The 15312-nt window shown below is 37.3% G+C and overlaps 1 protein-coding gene across 2 annotated transcripts; it reads right to left on the reverse strand.

The window, feature by feature from the left end:
* Positions 1–236: 236 nt before the first annotated feature.
* On the reverse strand, positions 237–5206 carry LOC110748840 (uncharacterized). Of its 2 annotated transcripts, XM_088244140.1 has the most exons (16): positions 5067–5197; positions 4931–4967; positions 4745–4804; positions 4553–4593; positions 4416–4468; positions 4164–4257; positions 4043–4080; positions 3861–3951; positions 3726–3778; positions 2561–2679; positions 2390–2473; positions 1365–1427; positions 1108–1232; positions 971–1023; positions 698–816; positions 237–620 (listed from the first exon to the last, which is right to left on the reverse strand). In XM_088244140.1, the coding sequence occupies exons 3-16, from the start codon at positions 4779–4781 to the stop codon at positions 550–552; spliced, it is 1041 nt and encodes a 346-aa protein (XP_088100266.1). In that variant the 5' UTR covers positions 4782–4804; positions 4931–4967; positions 5067–5197; the 3' UTR covers positions 237–549. The 2 variants fall into 2 exon arrangements, with proteins under 2 accessions (XP_088100266.1, XP_088100267.1); XM_088244141.1 differs by lacking the exon at positions 4931–4967 and having other exon boundaries at positions 5067–5206.
* Positions 5207–15312: the final 10106 nt, after the last annotated feature.

Consider the following 15312-nt stretch of genomic DNA (forward strand, 5'->3'; position numbering starts at 1 on the left):
TATAAAATTAGTCAATGATGTTATATGCAATATGTTCTTCTTCTTCTTTTTTCTTTTTCTTTTTTTTTTTTTTTTTTTTTTGAAGAGAAGAAGATGTATTGATAATAAATAGAAATAAAACTCAGGAGCTTAATTGACGAACCAAGAAATAATCTCATTAGTTAACGGAGGATGTTTTTTTTTTTTTGGTCAATAAGTGCGCTTCGAAAACAACGGATTGCCAGCAAGTAAAAAGAGGCATCAGAAATGTCTTGTTTTTCCACTGGGTAAAGGAGGGCCCGCTTCTCGCTGTTAAAAGAGAGCGTCCAAAGAAAAATATCTCATTTGCACCCACATGGAAGAAGTCTTAGCTAGGAGTTTCCATCACAAACCTCTTTTGACATTTTCGTATTTTACATTCAGTTTGGATAATCAAAAACTAAAACTCAAGTAAAGTCCCTTGCGATCATATCATTAACTCAGAGCTCCGAGAGTTTCACACTTTTTCTAAGTTGTACTTAATAGCATTCTTGCTCTTCATTGCAATTTGCATTCATAGACACTCCCTTCTTAACTGTAGGTAATGTGAAGATATCCATCTTCATCCTTGTTTTCCTTGTCGATTTTGACCATCAAGGCACCTGTAACATTGGATCAAGGAATTATCACGAACCACAACAAAAATGAGTAGAACTAAAATGATCAAGTTGCAACTCACCAGCAGGAGGTTCAGTGTTCTTGAAAAAGACATATATAGGCTTTTCTCTGCTGACCCCGATAGTAAATCGAATATAATCAACAAATTCTCCAAGAGGCATATCACCGTACACAATGAATCTGTAATAAAAAAAACATGCTAGTGTATTTAAGACAGCCTATGAACACAAATGAACTTGGCGTTTGCCTTTCTTTACAGAAGTAGGTAGGTTCTCCTTTGTATAGTAAAAATACAAATCAAGACAATTAAAGCACAAGAGAATTCGAAACTAACTTCTTTGAGCCAATTTCAGGAAGGTCACTCCTGGCATCTTTCTCCACAGCCAACTGCAGGAAAAGCTCAAATTAGAACAGAGTATACCCCAATGAATGCATAGAATGTAAACATATTTGCCGCAGAGAAATTCTTACTGGTATACAACTTGGACGCCTCTCCCTCCAATACCAAGCATCTAAATTAGGAGGGCAGCCTTTGTAGCCATTCCTCTTCCGAGCTTCTAAATCAGTAACGGGCCTTGTAACAGTATACCCTAGTCCTTTTATTACAAAAACATCAGTAGAAAAGAGATGAGAAGAAAACTTAGGCAAAATCTAATCACCAATTCCCGAAATAAATCACTACCCTGGAAAAACTCCAACAAGAAAAAAAAAAAAAGGAAAAAAAACACCTTGAGGACCATTTTTCTTGTAACGGCTTTCGGCAATGGTGAAACGCACGCCACAACTGTTCTCTGCCAATTTTCCAACAAGGAAACATCAAAACCTCATACGAAATTTGTTACCCAGAAATTAATCACCACATCAAACAGAAGGCTGGTGAGAAAAACGTTGTGGGTTGAAGTATTTGAAGAAAACATAACACACCAAACCAGAAAAGGGATCTATTCGATTAGGTTTTTGGTAATAGAAGAATTGATTGGTTGAGAACTGGGAAAAGAACAGAAGGTCAAAATCATTGAAAGGGGGAGAAAATTACAGAAAGCAGAGAATCACATGTACAAATTCAGGAACAGACCTGCTGGCGTTGTATCCGATTCCACGTTTCCAACATGAATCAGTCTACATTACATACATTTCAACCTTGTCTATTTATATATCTGTTTCAGTCGGCGAGCTGCAAACTTTTTGTGTGTCCACTTCACACAAGTACTTTTTTTTTACCTTTTTTACAAGCAGCGATATTGATGGGAAATGAAATAAAAAAGCATGACCTCGGCAAAGATACCCATTTAGCCACAAAAAACAAAACAAGACTTTGGTGGAATTAAAAAGTTCAGGTGTATTAAATGTTCGCAAATATAAAATCCGTAAAGACAATGTGGTCTCCAATTGCGACTCTTATAGGAACTTGATTTTTTTGAGAATTTTATAGTTATCTTGAAGCAAATTATAATTGTTTTTGTTTACAAACAAAATCTTAAAAGTTCCTAGCACCAAACTCAAACACACTTTTTTTGTTTGAAAAGGAGAAATTTTGTGTCATTAAAAACCATACAAAATAGTGGACAAGTAATCCACCAATAACAGGAAGAAACAGGAAAACGAGCACAGAGATCTGCAATTATGAGAAGAAACCAATCCTAAGCAAGACACTGCAGCCTTCAACAGCAAACTGTTTGAAAGAGACATGTTCCTAAAAATAGGAGAATAGAAGCCCATATATGTTCATAAAAGACTCATATTTGTGTGTTACCATGCATGCTTTCTCCACTGTAGGTAATGTGAAGAAATCCATCTTCATCCTTATTTTCCTCATCGATTGCAGACATCAAAGCACCTGTAACATTGGATTGATGAATTGTTACAACGACAACTTTGCAAGCAAGAATTACTATGCCTAAAACTAAAATGAGTTGCAACTCACTAGTGGGAGGTTCAGTGTTCTTGAAAAAGACAAATATAGACTTTCTTCTGATGAGCCCGACCGTGATCCGAATAAAATCAACAAATTCTCGAATAGGCATATCACCACAGACAAGAAATCTGCAGTCAGAAAAACAGGATTGACAATAAAACTATCTGAGAACCCCTTCATTTAAGATAAGCTACGAACAGCAATGAACTTCGAGTTTTCCTATGTAGTATTAAGTATGTTTTCCTCTTCCATATACTAATATGGAATATAAGATTACTTGGTTGGCAGACTTCGCCACTTGGGTAACCAATTCATGCAAACCATTATAATAAAGACCATTCGTAACCAACCCTAGAACTTCACCTAATGTACTGAAATGTTTTCTCCCACAACTTTTTTTTCTTTTGTTAAAATGAAACTGTGTAGGAACGATACACATGACTAGATCCTATTTGTGTGCATATATATTGCACGAGCACATTAAAATGCACAACTGATGCAACGAAAACATAAGAAGCTATGAACACAAATGAACTTAGAGTTTGCCTTTCTTTGTAGTAATAAGTAGGTTTTCCTCTCTGTATAAATCTTATATCCAGTTCTGGAATATGAAAATTACTTGGTAGGAAGCCTTTGCCACGTAGTTGATCAATTCATTCAAACCTTCACAAATGAACTTAGAGTTTGCCTTTCTTTGTAGTAATAAGTAGGTTTTCCTCTCTGTATAAATCTTATATCCACTTATGGAATATGAAAATTAGTTGGTAGGAAGCCTTTGCCACGTAGTTAATCAATTCATTCAAACCTTCACCATCAGGACCATTCCCTTACCACTCCTACAACTTCACCTAATGCAGTGAAAAGTTTTCCCCACACAATATATATAAATATATATTGGAAAAGTGCAACTCTAAATGAACACATCATGAGTCATGACTAGATCCTATCGATGCGCTATAGATTGCATGTACGCATTAAAATTTACAACTCACAATATAAACTTAACAATTATTGGGTCATGCTTTCAAATTTTTTTTTTTTCCTCCTTTCCCTTTATTTTTTCCTGACCAATTTCAAGACATATATCAAAAGCATAAATGAAATGAGAACAATTCTATTTGAATGTACAAACACAAATCAACATAATTAAAGCACAAGGGAATTCGAAACTAACTTCTCCCCGTTCATGTCAGGAATGTCACTACTTGCATCCTTCTTCAAAATCACCTGAATGAAAGCTCAAATTAGAATAGAGGATATCTACTGAATGCATAGGAAGTAAACATATTTGATGCAGTGAAATTCTTACTGGTATGCGATTTGGGTGTGTCTCCCTCAAATAACGAGCATCTAAACAAGGACTATGGTCTTTGTGGCCATTCATTTGATTCCTTATTATCCTGTATCAAAAGCGTAAATGAAAAAAAAAAAAAAGGAATTCCATTCTAGTAAAATCAAGATAAGCAAAGCACAAGTGAATCGAAAACTAACCTCCTCCGGGGGCTACCACGAATTTCGGTCTTCAAAGCCTTGTACACAATCACTCAAATTAGAATAGCACATCCACCAAATGCAAAGGACGTAAACATATTTGATTCAGTGAATTTCTTACCAAACGAAAGGCATCGAAATCAAAAGGGTCTAGATAAGTAATGGGCCATGGGCTAACATACGCCAATATTTTCCTTGCTTTTTTTGGTGATTTTCTGAACACATATCAAAAGCATAAATGAAAAGGAAACAATCTTTTCCCATTGGAGCGATACAAACGAAGATTTTAAGGCATAAATGAAAAGGAAACAATCTTTTCACATTGGAGCGATACAAACAAAGATTTTAAAGCACAAGGAAATAGGAAACTAACTTCTTTTTCCCAATGTCAGGAATGTCAATGCTTGCACCATTCTCAACAATCATCTGCATAGAGGCTCAAATCAGAACAGAGTATGCCCCCAGTGAATGTTTAGGAACTAAACAAATCTTATTCAGTGAAAGTCTTACCGGGGTCCGATGTGGATTGTTCTCTTCTGTTTGGGTCATTCCTAAAACATTTTAGCCCAAAAAATCAGTATAAAATAGATGAGAATCGGCAATTTCCGAAATAAATTCTGCATCTACGAAATTTTGAACAAATATTTAAAGAACTATACTGACCATGTAATTAACCCAAAAAAAGAAGCAAAAAACACATACCCTGAGGATATTCGTTCTTGAAAGAGCTTTCGGCCATGGTGAAACGCACGCTACAGTTCTCTGCCAATTTTCAAACAAGGAGACATCAAAACCACATACGAAATTTTGTTTCCTATAAATTAACCCACAACATCAAAGGCGAGGAAAAAGTTGTTGGTGGAAGTATTTCGCGAAAACATAACACACCAAAGATCGATTCGATTAGGGTTTCGGTAGTTGTGAACTGGGAAAACAACAAAGGATCAAAATCAATGAAAGGGAGAGAGAATTATATATACAAATACGATAGATTAATTTTACGGGTTTAATCTCGTGAACAGACCTGTTGGATCGTTTGGATCGTTTCCGATTCCAAGTTTTCAACACGACTGGAAGAAGTCTCTGTTTATATCTCCTTTTTAGTCGGCAACTCTTTTTGCGTCCGGTTCACAATAGAACAGTTTTTTTTGTTTTTTCTCTCTCTTATTTATTTAGTATTACATTCACAAATATTACTTCTTTGTCAAATCACAAAAAATTAGGGTGGGCATAAAAACCGATAAACCAAACAAATCGACCGAATCAAATCAAATCAAACCGAAAAATAAGGTTTTTTTGACCAAACTGAAAAAGTCAACGCTGGACTTGAACCGAACCGTTGACTTCAGTTCAGGCTTCGAGTCTAAATTTTTTTAAACCTTTGGACCTGACCCGAACCAACCATTATTTAATTATAGGACTAACGTCATTTTAGTCCCTGAAGGTTTAGGGTCATTATCGAAATGGGCCCTCTGGTTTCAAATTCATCAATTTCGTACCTGACATTTCAAAAACTTACCAATTTACATCGGCCGTTACATTGACCGTCAGGTCAGACGTTAAATGATGACGTGGCAGTCGTGGGTCCCACCACATAATCTAACTAGCCAGTCGAAATAGTCTAGACGAAGGGCATTTTCGGGAAAAAAAAATTTGTTTTGTTAAAAAGGAAGTTAACAGTCTGCTTCGTTGCACCTTATATTGAACATAAGGCGAGAGGAAGCTGGCCAAAGGAAACTAGCGAAGAAGATCTAGAAGCGATTGGATGCTTGGAATGGATGAAGAGGCACCGATGTGTTGGTGTGGCAAGGCTGCTACAATTCGAACCTCTTGGACAAATTCGAATCCTGGGAGGCGATTTTCCATGTGTGCAGTAAAAGTACGTGAGAATAATAAGGGTTTTAAAGGTTGCCAGTTCTGGGCATGGTTTGATCCGGAAATGTGTGAACGGTCAAAGGCAGTGATTCGGCTTCTAAAATCGCGGAACAAGCTGGAGAAATCAGTGGCAAAGACAAGACAAAGAGAAAAGGTCGTTTGGGTGTTGTTGGTGGCTTCGTGGGTACTGTTTGCAAGCTTCATTTTGGGAGGGATGCATGGATCTGGAGTGAACAAAAAGAGGAGTTTGGAATTAGCTTCTGCCATGCTCTGAAGTGTTTCTGGGTTGTTGGTTATTGGGGTATTTGTGTTGTTTGTGTGCTTTTGTAAGTGATTTTGTAAGGGTTTAATTGCTATGTAAGGGTTAAGGCACACATGAAATGCATTTAGTAAGTTTTTGTTTGTTAATGGGATTGTGGAGGCAATATTTGTAGTGAATTACATGTAAATGAAGTGAATGCCCAAAACAATGTGAAGAGAAGTTTGAAAATTTTGCCAAAACAAGCAATGCCTAAAACAATACATGTGCTAAATGAAGTCAAGTTATGCAAAAAATAACTTAGCAAATTTTCCAATAAAAATGGGCTCAAAATAGCCAGATAATACATTCAAAATTACATATTTCTTGTCCTGTGAAATCCATTCCAAAACAGCAATCAATGGATGTATTTGCATTCATAGTGGCTGAAGCTTATGTGAATGCCATTACATCCATCAAAGAAGGTCATTCATTAAGTTACACATGACCAATTGAGCAAAAACAAACCCTAATCACAAGTCATTAAGTTATACATGACCAATTTACCCTAGGGTTTAGGACCATTTAATCACAAAATGCCAGTCTAACAACCCCAAACTGAAATGATTCCCTTTTTTAGTTAGCTTTAATCTACAACATTTGATCCTACAGTTGATGCATAAGTTGATGAACTAGGACATGAAGTTGAGGCCACTGGAGGTTGAGAAGTGGCATGTCCTTTCTTACTTGGTTTTGGTTGCACAGATTATTCAGGATGTTAAGAGAGGATTTGGAATTTGAAGAAAATTGATAAGAACCATCATAAACAGAAGTTAGTTACCAGAGGTTTCCCTTTTTGCACACGCCTTGGAGGCTTGGATATTTTCTTTTTGGTGCTTGGACCAGCTGAAGTGGCTGCTTGGGATGGATCAATAGTGGTCTACAACATAAAAATATTTGTCATGATGCAACAAAAGTAAGTATTATTAAGGGATATAATTGAGCAAGATTGAGTTGCTATACCTAGATATTTTCAGTACTTCTCTTCCTCTTACTTGCAGTTTTGGCCTTTGAGGGAAGATTCCTATGGCAAGTCCTCCTATTGTGCCCCTTTTTACCACATTGCCCACATTTGAGAGAGTCATGTGTGTTGGGAATACGAGACAATGCAGTTTCAGTTGTGTTGCTTGACTCTCCCATCTTCATTTTGCCCTTGTGCTCTCGCTCTTCTTTCTTTCTACATTTTCTTGGCCTTCCAGGCTGTTTAGAGTAAGAAGGGACATGGTGGAAAATCAGTCTTGCCCCACATATCCATCCCATTCATAAGCAGTATGAGATTATTATATGTCTTCAAGCAAGTTGTTGTCAAATAGCAGTCATCCACAAAATCCATGACACTAAGCCCCCCGTTATAATTTATGGCTGAAATAGCATGAACACAAGGCCATCTTTGCAAATCCCATGCTCTACAAGAACAACTTCTTAATTCCAAGTCCACAATATATTGTGCATGGCCACTGTTGCTTCGATTCAGCTGCACCAAAATGAATTCAGCTGCATCTTCAACTTGTGATACTCGCAAGTGCACGAGCCGTTCGGTAGTATAGCATATGTAAGTGCGAGGTCGATCCCACAAGGATTGGTGATTGAATGATCCAATTCATTTTCCCTACACAAAATAGAAATGAAAAAGAAAATAAATAAAACAAGAAAAAATGAAATAACTCAAGCAAATAAGTTCCCAAGTTCAATTAGATTAACGGATTGATTCTAGCTAAAGTATGATTAAGCCATGGTGTTTGGTCCTAACCTTGTGTTCCTAATTCCCTAATTTGATCATTTGTTGTCTAACCTAAAATTAAGCATTAGGAACCCATTAAGCATAGAAGAACAATTTAAACAACCAAGCATGTATCTAATCCCTGTTGTCGAATGTCCATACATACTCTTCCTATTCATAGTTCAATTCGAATTAAAGCATAGTGTCTACTCTTAATTCAAACCAAGATAGCTAACATGCAAGCCTAAATGGTGATCAATCATTGAAACTAGCATATTAACTTATAAGCATAATGAATAAGAACAAAAACCATAATTGAAACTTGGAAACTAATTAAACTTGAATACTTAAGAAAGAATGTACATTACAAAATAAAATTAAAGTAGAACTTGAAAACTTGAAGGAAAATTTAGTAACATCATTTTGTTACAACAATTGACAACTTGAAAGGAAACTAAGAGAATTTGAGGGAGAGAAGGGAAGCTCTAGAGAAGTGTTTGAGAGCTCCCCCCCTTGGGGTGTGTTTTGAAGCTTGAAGGTTTCTCTATTTATAGGGCTAAGAGGAAGGAACAACATGATGAAATCCAACACCACCATTCCTCTTTTAATACAACCCATAACTCACACTTCATCTTGTCTAAGTTAGTGTGGTTGGAATCAATCTCATCCCATACTTCTTTTGCTGCACCTCAAGCTTTCTTCACATGGGTGTTCAAAGGTGTTCAATTGTGGCTGCCTTTTGATGCCAACCCATGTGGTTTGTCTTTTGATTGCTGGAAAAAACGATTCTTCTGAACTAGGCTTGGTGTAGGACGGCCTGAGGTTTCAATATGTATCCAATGGGGCTCAAATTTGGATATGTCATAATAGACACCCATTGGAACAACTTGTATGAAGAATGTATTCCCATCGGAGCACTAGAAGTGTGTGTTTTAGGCCTTGCAATTTGGCTGCCGAACAGAGACTGGAATTGACTTCATTTCATTTATGCTTTACATGCATGCACATGCTTTCTTTTTAATAGCTCCATCATGTACCAACTTGCTCCTTTAGAATTTCATAGCTGGAATGCCTCCCTACTTCACTCATTATGTTGGGTACAAAGTCAGTTATAGTTGGGATGAGGCACATGGCTAAAAGGAGGCACATGACAAAAAGCTGGCAGCTGCAAATCCTCCTTAGTAAGGTTGAGTGTTGGACGGGCTAAGCACTCCACATATGTTCAATTGGGCTGAAATTTGGATATGTTATATTACACACCCATTGGAACAACTTTGATGAAGATCTTCACCTCATCCGAGCCCCAGAGCATGCTGATCCAAGGCCAAGAAGTTGACCTACGAAACTGGGCTGGCAAGGGTTTGTAGCCAAAATTAGTTTGTCTTTAAGCTCTTCTTCCATTCACCCAAATCAGGCCTTAACATGCATGAATTGCATCATTTCCTATCCAAAGCCATCATTGTTACCTAAAGCTCAATGAATTGAAAGATAAACACAAAAAGGATTAAAAGCACAAGTTTAACTCAAAAACATAACCAAATCATAAGCTAGAATGGTACGAAATGATATACAATTATGAACCGATTAGCCACCAACTGACACTTGGAATTTTCCTCCACCTGACCACATTGCCACACAAGCACCTGCCTTGGCTTTATTTGCCTCCACCTTCTTAACAATTCTTGGGCACATAGGCTTGTTCCATTTTTTCATTTTATCCCTTCTTCCCTGTATTCTCTTCATCGGCTTACATCTAATATACTCCAACATTGTAAGAATAGGTCTATCCCTACATTCCAATATGGTACCATTGAAAGACTCGCACTGATTATTCAACACCATGTCACAATTCAAATGAGTGCTGAAGTGTGATTTTGACCCATGCCTTGGAGGTTTATCTAGAGTGGTGAGCCATTCATATGCATCATTGGACAGTTTTTAAGTTCTTCCATGGCCCTTGTAAAGTGGGGGACAGTGGTTGCATATGATGCTTCCCAAAACTTGTCTCTCAAACTTTTTGCTTTGAATAATATCCTATAGTTGCTAAAAAGATGTCTTGCACAGAACCTATGGTCACAATTAGGGGCCACTTACTCAAAAGCAAGCAATAAACTTTTTTGTTTGTCGGATATAAAGGTGAAGCCAAATTGATTAACAATCTCACAATCCTTAACCAATAGCTCCAGAAACCAAATCCAAGAATCCTTGCACTCTGATTCCACAACTGCGTATGCAATCACCCAGGTTTCATTGTTGGCGTCTATACCCACTACAGTTAACAGTTGCCCTGCATAAACACTCTTCAAAAAACACCCATCTAAACCTATAATGGGCCTGCATCCAGCTTTGAACCCTTCCTTAGCATCTCCTAAACAAACATACACCTTTGAAACTGTGGTTTCCCCAACTTTTCTTTGAAATCACACTTAATGATAGGATTTTAGCCATACTCGCAATAGAACAAGGCTGTTATTAGTATAGCAAAGGTAAATACGAGGTCATTCCCACGAAGACTAAAGTCAATTGAAAAGATGTACTAAATACTTACTTGTAAATCAATGAATTATTATTTTTGGATTCAATGCGAATAAAATAAAACACAAATTGGGAAGAAAGTTTTGAAAGATTATTAATTGGCTGAGAAAATCAGGAAGATAAGACACTAGGGCTAGGTGTCCACCACAAGCAATCCAATATAGCACTTACGTTCATTAATCCATTAAGAGGTAATTCCAGGATAAAGATTGGTTACCTTATGTTTATTCTCCCTATGGCATTTAGGCTAGAATAATTCCTACAACATGCAATCTCCCTATGGCATTTAGGCTAGATATAAACATGAAGAGTACGATGAGCACGAGTAACCAAATCAATCATGTAATTCTTATGGCATGGCATTTACCCTAAGTAATCACACCTTTTAATTGCAAGAAGCATACTCAAAATCAGTGTGGCATTCACTCAATTTTGCATCATATAACTTAGTCATATACCATAATGGTGATCAAGCATCAAAGCACATAACCAGTATAACACTCGGCAATTAAATGTTCAAACACAAAATCACATTAATGGATAAATAAACATACAGTACTATATCATCATGCTAGGGCTTAACCCCGCCCTAGATTAAGGTTTAGTTACACATGAACATAATTAAAAACACAGAAAAATAATATCATAAGAGTGAAAGAAGAAACCCTGAAATACAACGTCGCACGCAAACTCCTAGAGCCGTATTCTCCTCTTGATGAATGGGTCGTCAAAAAGTCCCCCCTCAGGAGTTGTTTCTCATCTTAAATAAGACACCCCACATCTATTCTTACCCTAGCTGGGCTTTTACAGCAGCCCAACAATAAAGAAAAACCTAATTAAAACATAAATCCAAAATGGGTAAGTACTTGACTCCTCTTCCTACTTGGACTGGGATAACATGTCAGTTACTTTGTTTGCACGTTTGGGGTTGTTCCTTCTCCAAGAAAAATCGGGAAAAATATGTAAATTGTAGATTTTTGTCTTATCTTTCCATTCATATATCGCACGCCTTGAGGAAAAATCAGGAAAGTCTTCAAATGGTCATTCTTCCACAGCAGCACAGTTTTGACAAGATTGCATCTTATGCTGACTTAACTTCAAAGACTGCTCTCATTGGATGCTCCAAAAATTCTAGAAAAATTCCACAATCATCTTCAAGATCTTAGCTTTCATCTCCAATTGGTCTCGTACTAAAACTCCACCAAAAAGTTGTATTTCCGTTGAAAACAAATTACTTGCTCTGGAAAGCTGAAAATTGAGAAAATAAAGTAATAAGTCCTTTTTAAACCAAATTCTCTTACAAAAACTAAGTATAAAGAGTACATAAATGTGTAAATTTATGAACTTATCACTTAACCATTGCTGTGGTTCCTGGATTAGTGTTCCTTAATTCCTGACAATAATCCCATATTCTTGAATATTGTTCATTAAAAATGCCCTCAATCAACTTTAGTGCCTTCTCTTTTGCCCTATACACTTGTTGTTTTGACACCCCTGTATTATAATCCTTCTCAACAGTCTCCTTGAATGAGCTGACTGGCCACTGAGGATTGGTCTTTAATGTCTCAACATATTTCTTGCTTATCCAAGTTGACTTGACATTAGGGTTCTCCCATAACTGTGTACATGTGTGCTCACATACATATGTCTTCACTTGCAATGTGTTCTCATGTTGCATTTTTGAAGCATATATCATCCACTCACAATCTGGGTCCCTACAAACTGCCTTCAGCTTCAAAGCCTCACTCCTAATAAATACAACATCCCTTTTCTGCAAGATGGCGTGTTCTCTGACAGCTGTCCTAAAGACTTTACAATCAGTAAACAACATGCCAATCTCAAACTTTGGATCTGCCATGTCAGTTGCAGCATTGAACTCTGGCCAATTCTTATCACCTTCATGGTCAGAATTACAGTTGGCATAATCCTTACACTCAGAATCTTCAGAATCCAATTCAACATCTGTAGGTCAATCAGGAGCAGCCTCATTCCCAGTTTCTTTCACCCTGTCCATTCAGTTTGGTCATCCACCCATTTTTCAAAAGAAGCATCATCTTCATCTTCATCTCCATCTTCACTACAGTTCTTGGAAATCACATAATCATAGTCCTCACTATCAACAAAATCATCATCAAAATCTTCAAAGTCTGCAGCATTTGCATATCTTCTTCCACTTCTCAACTTCATGGAATGGCTTTTGGACTCGGTCCTAATGCCCTCAACAGTTCCTTCCACAGCTTCTTTGTGTTTCTGTTGAACATTATTTTTCCTCCTCAATCCCTTGCATCTTTTTTTACCAAAAGCAGACTTGACCCTATGTGACATGTCATCCGTCACTTTATGTTTGCCTTTGCCTTTGTTAGAAGAACCCTCATTATTGACAGTAGCCTTTTCTTTGCCTTTTGTAGAAGCTTCATCAGTCAACCCTTCTTGATTCAACTCTTTGCCTTCTCCACCTACTTGTTCATTAAACCCTTCTTGATTCAACTCTTTGCCTTGTCCACTTGCTTGTTCATTAAACCCTTCTTGATTCAACTCTTTGCCTTGTCCACTTCCTTGTCCATTAAACCCTTCTTGATTCAACTCTTCTATTACAACACTTGTTTTTTTCACCTTTCCCACCTGGGATACTCCGCCACCCATTGGAACAATGGCACCATAATTGTCATCAAGTTCTTCAATCACTACCCCAGTGTTGGTCTCAAAATCATCATCTAAATTTATAAATATGTTTGAAGCCACTTGACTGTAAAATTGCTCTTGACTGCATGCCAACACATGTTCTAGGAATATATTTATCAACCTAGTGTCTGGCACAAATGTTAGCATGTCTAAAACATCTGCATCCTCACTCAGCTTAACTAGACCACCATCAAAATGACCACCTGGAATATTGTACCAGTAGTTAATGATACCTTCGTACCCTAACTCCTTTACCCATTCACATAATAGTTACCTCTTAGTTCACCATTGTGATACAATTCAATAGAAAATCCATCCTCATCCCCTACATGTCAAAAGGCACACATAAATTTTAGTCCCTAACAAAAATACATTCAAGGCTGTTTACACATACAAAAAGACACAAATCATTTTCCAAATATAAAAGACAAATCATTTTACCACACAAAAAGACACAAAAGCCAAACTTTTCATGCCAGTACACACATACACAAAAGGAAAGCATTACTGTCATTGTAGGACCACATATAAAAGCCAATTAAATTGACACAGTAATAGTAAGACACACCTAACTCGAAACTCACAATCAACATCCATTATAAAAACCCTTGTTTCCAATAGGCAAGTTTCATTCGAAAAACACCATTTGCCAAGAATCTTAGCATAGTAACCCATACGTACCGTAGAAAGGTTGTCCATATCCTGTGGGACGAAGTGCCCAACTCATATTCTTTAGTTCTTTCCCAAACCTCCGTTTGTAGTTTGATTTTTGCACTGGATGAAGATTCTTTCAAGATTTCGAAGAAACCCTCTCTCAGTCTCAGTCTCTCTCGAAAACTTAGAAACAACAAATTTTTTCCTTTCTTTTGTTTGATTTCATTGTCCAAGCCTTGGATATTGGAACGAGATCCTTGGAAGGCGAGCCCAACGCAGACATTTAACTTCCATTTTAAAAATAAATTAAAAAAATTCCCGAAAATGCCCTTCGTCTGGACTATTTCGACTGGCTAGTTAGATTATGTGGTGGGACCCACGACTGCCACGTCATCATTTAGCGTCTGACCTGACGGTCAATGTAATGGCCGGTGTAAATTGGTAAGTTTTTGAAATGTCAGGTACGAAATTGATGAAATTGAAACCTAGGGGCCCATTTCGATAATGACCCTAAACCTCCAGGGACTAAAATGACGTTAGTCCTTAATTATATATGCATTTGACACATGGCGTTGTCTCATTGGCTTAAGTAAGAACTTTGGGTGAGTCTGCTCGCACTATATCAGAACCTCTCTCAATTATTTATTTATTATTTTTTCAATAACCCTCTCAGACTCTCATTCCGTATCTCTCTCTCACCCACTCACGAAACCCTACACTATTTCTCTCCCGATATGAGACTAACCCTCACCTCATCGGTCGCCGTCTCTATCGCGCGCGCTCTCTGTCGCGAGACTCATTCTCTCTCTCCAAACTTAACCTCGCAATCCTTAATCTCTACTATAATCGATTGACAGCTTCCTCTCGTTCTCACTCGCTTCCATCCTTACCAAATCGAAGACGGCGGCGGCTACAGTTCTCGATTTACACCCGTTTCTTGTCTCACTCACCCCCTATATCTCTCTGTCTGTTTCTCTCTCAATCTCACCTTCTCTGTCGACTCGACCTCAGCTGCTCACCAAATCGACGACGACGGCTACGGCGTCGTCTTCGTCGTCTCTAGCCTCTAATTCAATTGATTTTAAAAGGTAAACATACTAATTTTTAAGGTTTTATGAAATTCTGGTATTTTGTTGGTTTAGTGGATTATTAGGGTTTCTTAATTCTGTTGAAATTAATGCACTTTTTTCTTAATTTTGCAGGTTATTCTCAGCGGGTTTCGATTAATAGGCAAAAATACAGGTTATTCTCAAACTCTATGTGTTGGTTGCTTCAAGCTTTGGTTTTAAAGTTTAAACTTCCAAGGCTAGGAACTGATAATATGATATGAATGATAACTTTTAATGGAATTACAACAAATGTGATGATGTTAATTCCCAAAATGGAGTTTGGCAATGTGACTGTCAAACTGGTATTTTTTAAGTTACATTGAATATTTGTCTTTTCGGGAAACTGCAATGTGATTTGGGTTTTGGTTATATTTGTTTTGTTTTAGTTAACTGGTAT

Source organism: Prunus avium, chromosome 7 (genome assembly GCF_965620075.1).
Source record: "Prunus avium chromosome 7, drPruAviu1.hap1.1, whole genome shotgun sequence".
Lineage (NCBI taxonomy): Eukaryota > Viridiplantae > Streptophyta > Magnoliopsida > Rosales > Rosaceae > Prunus > Prunus avium.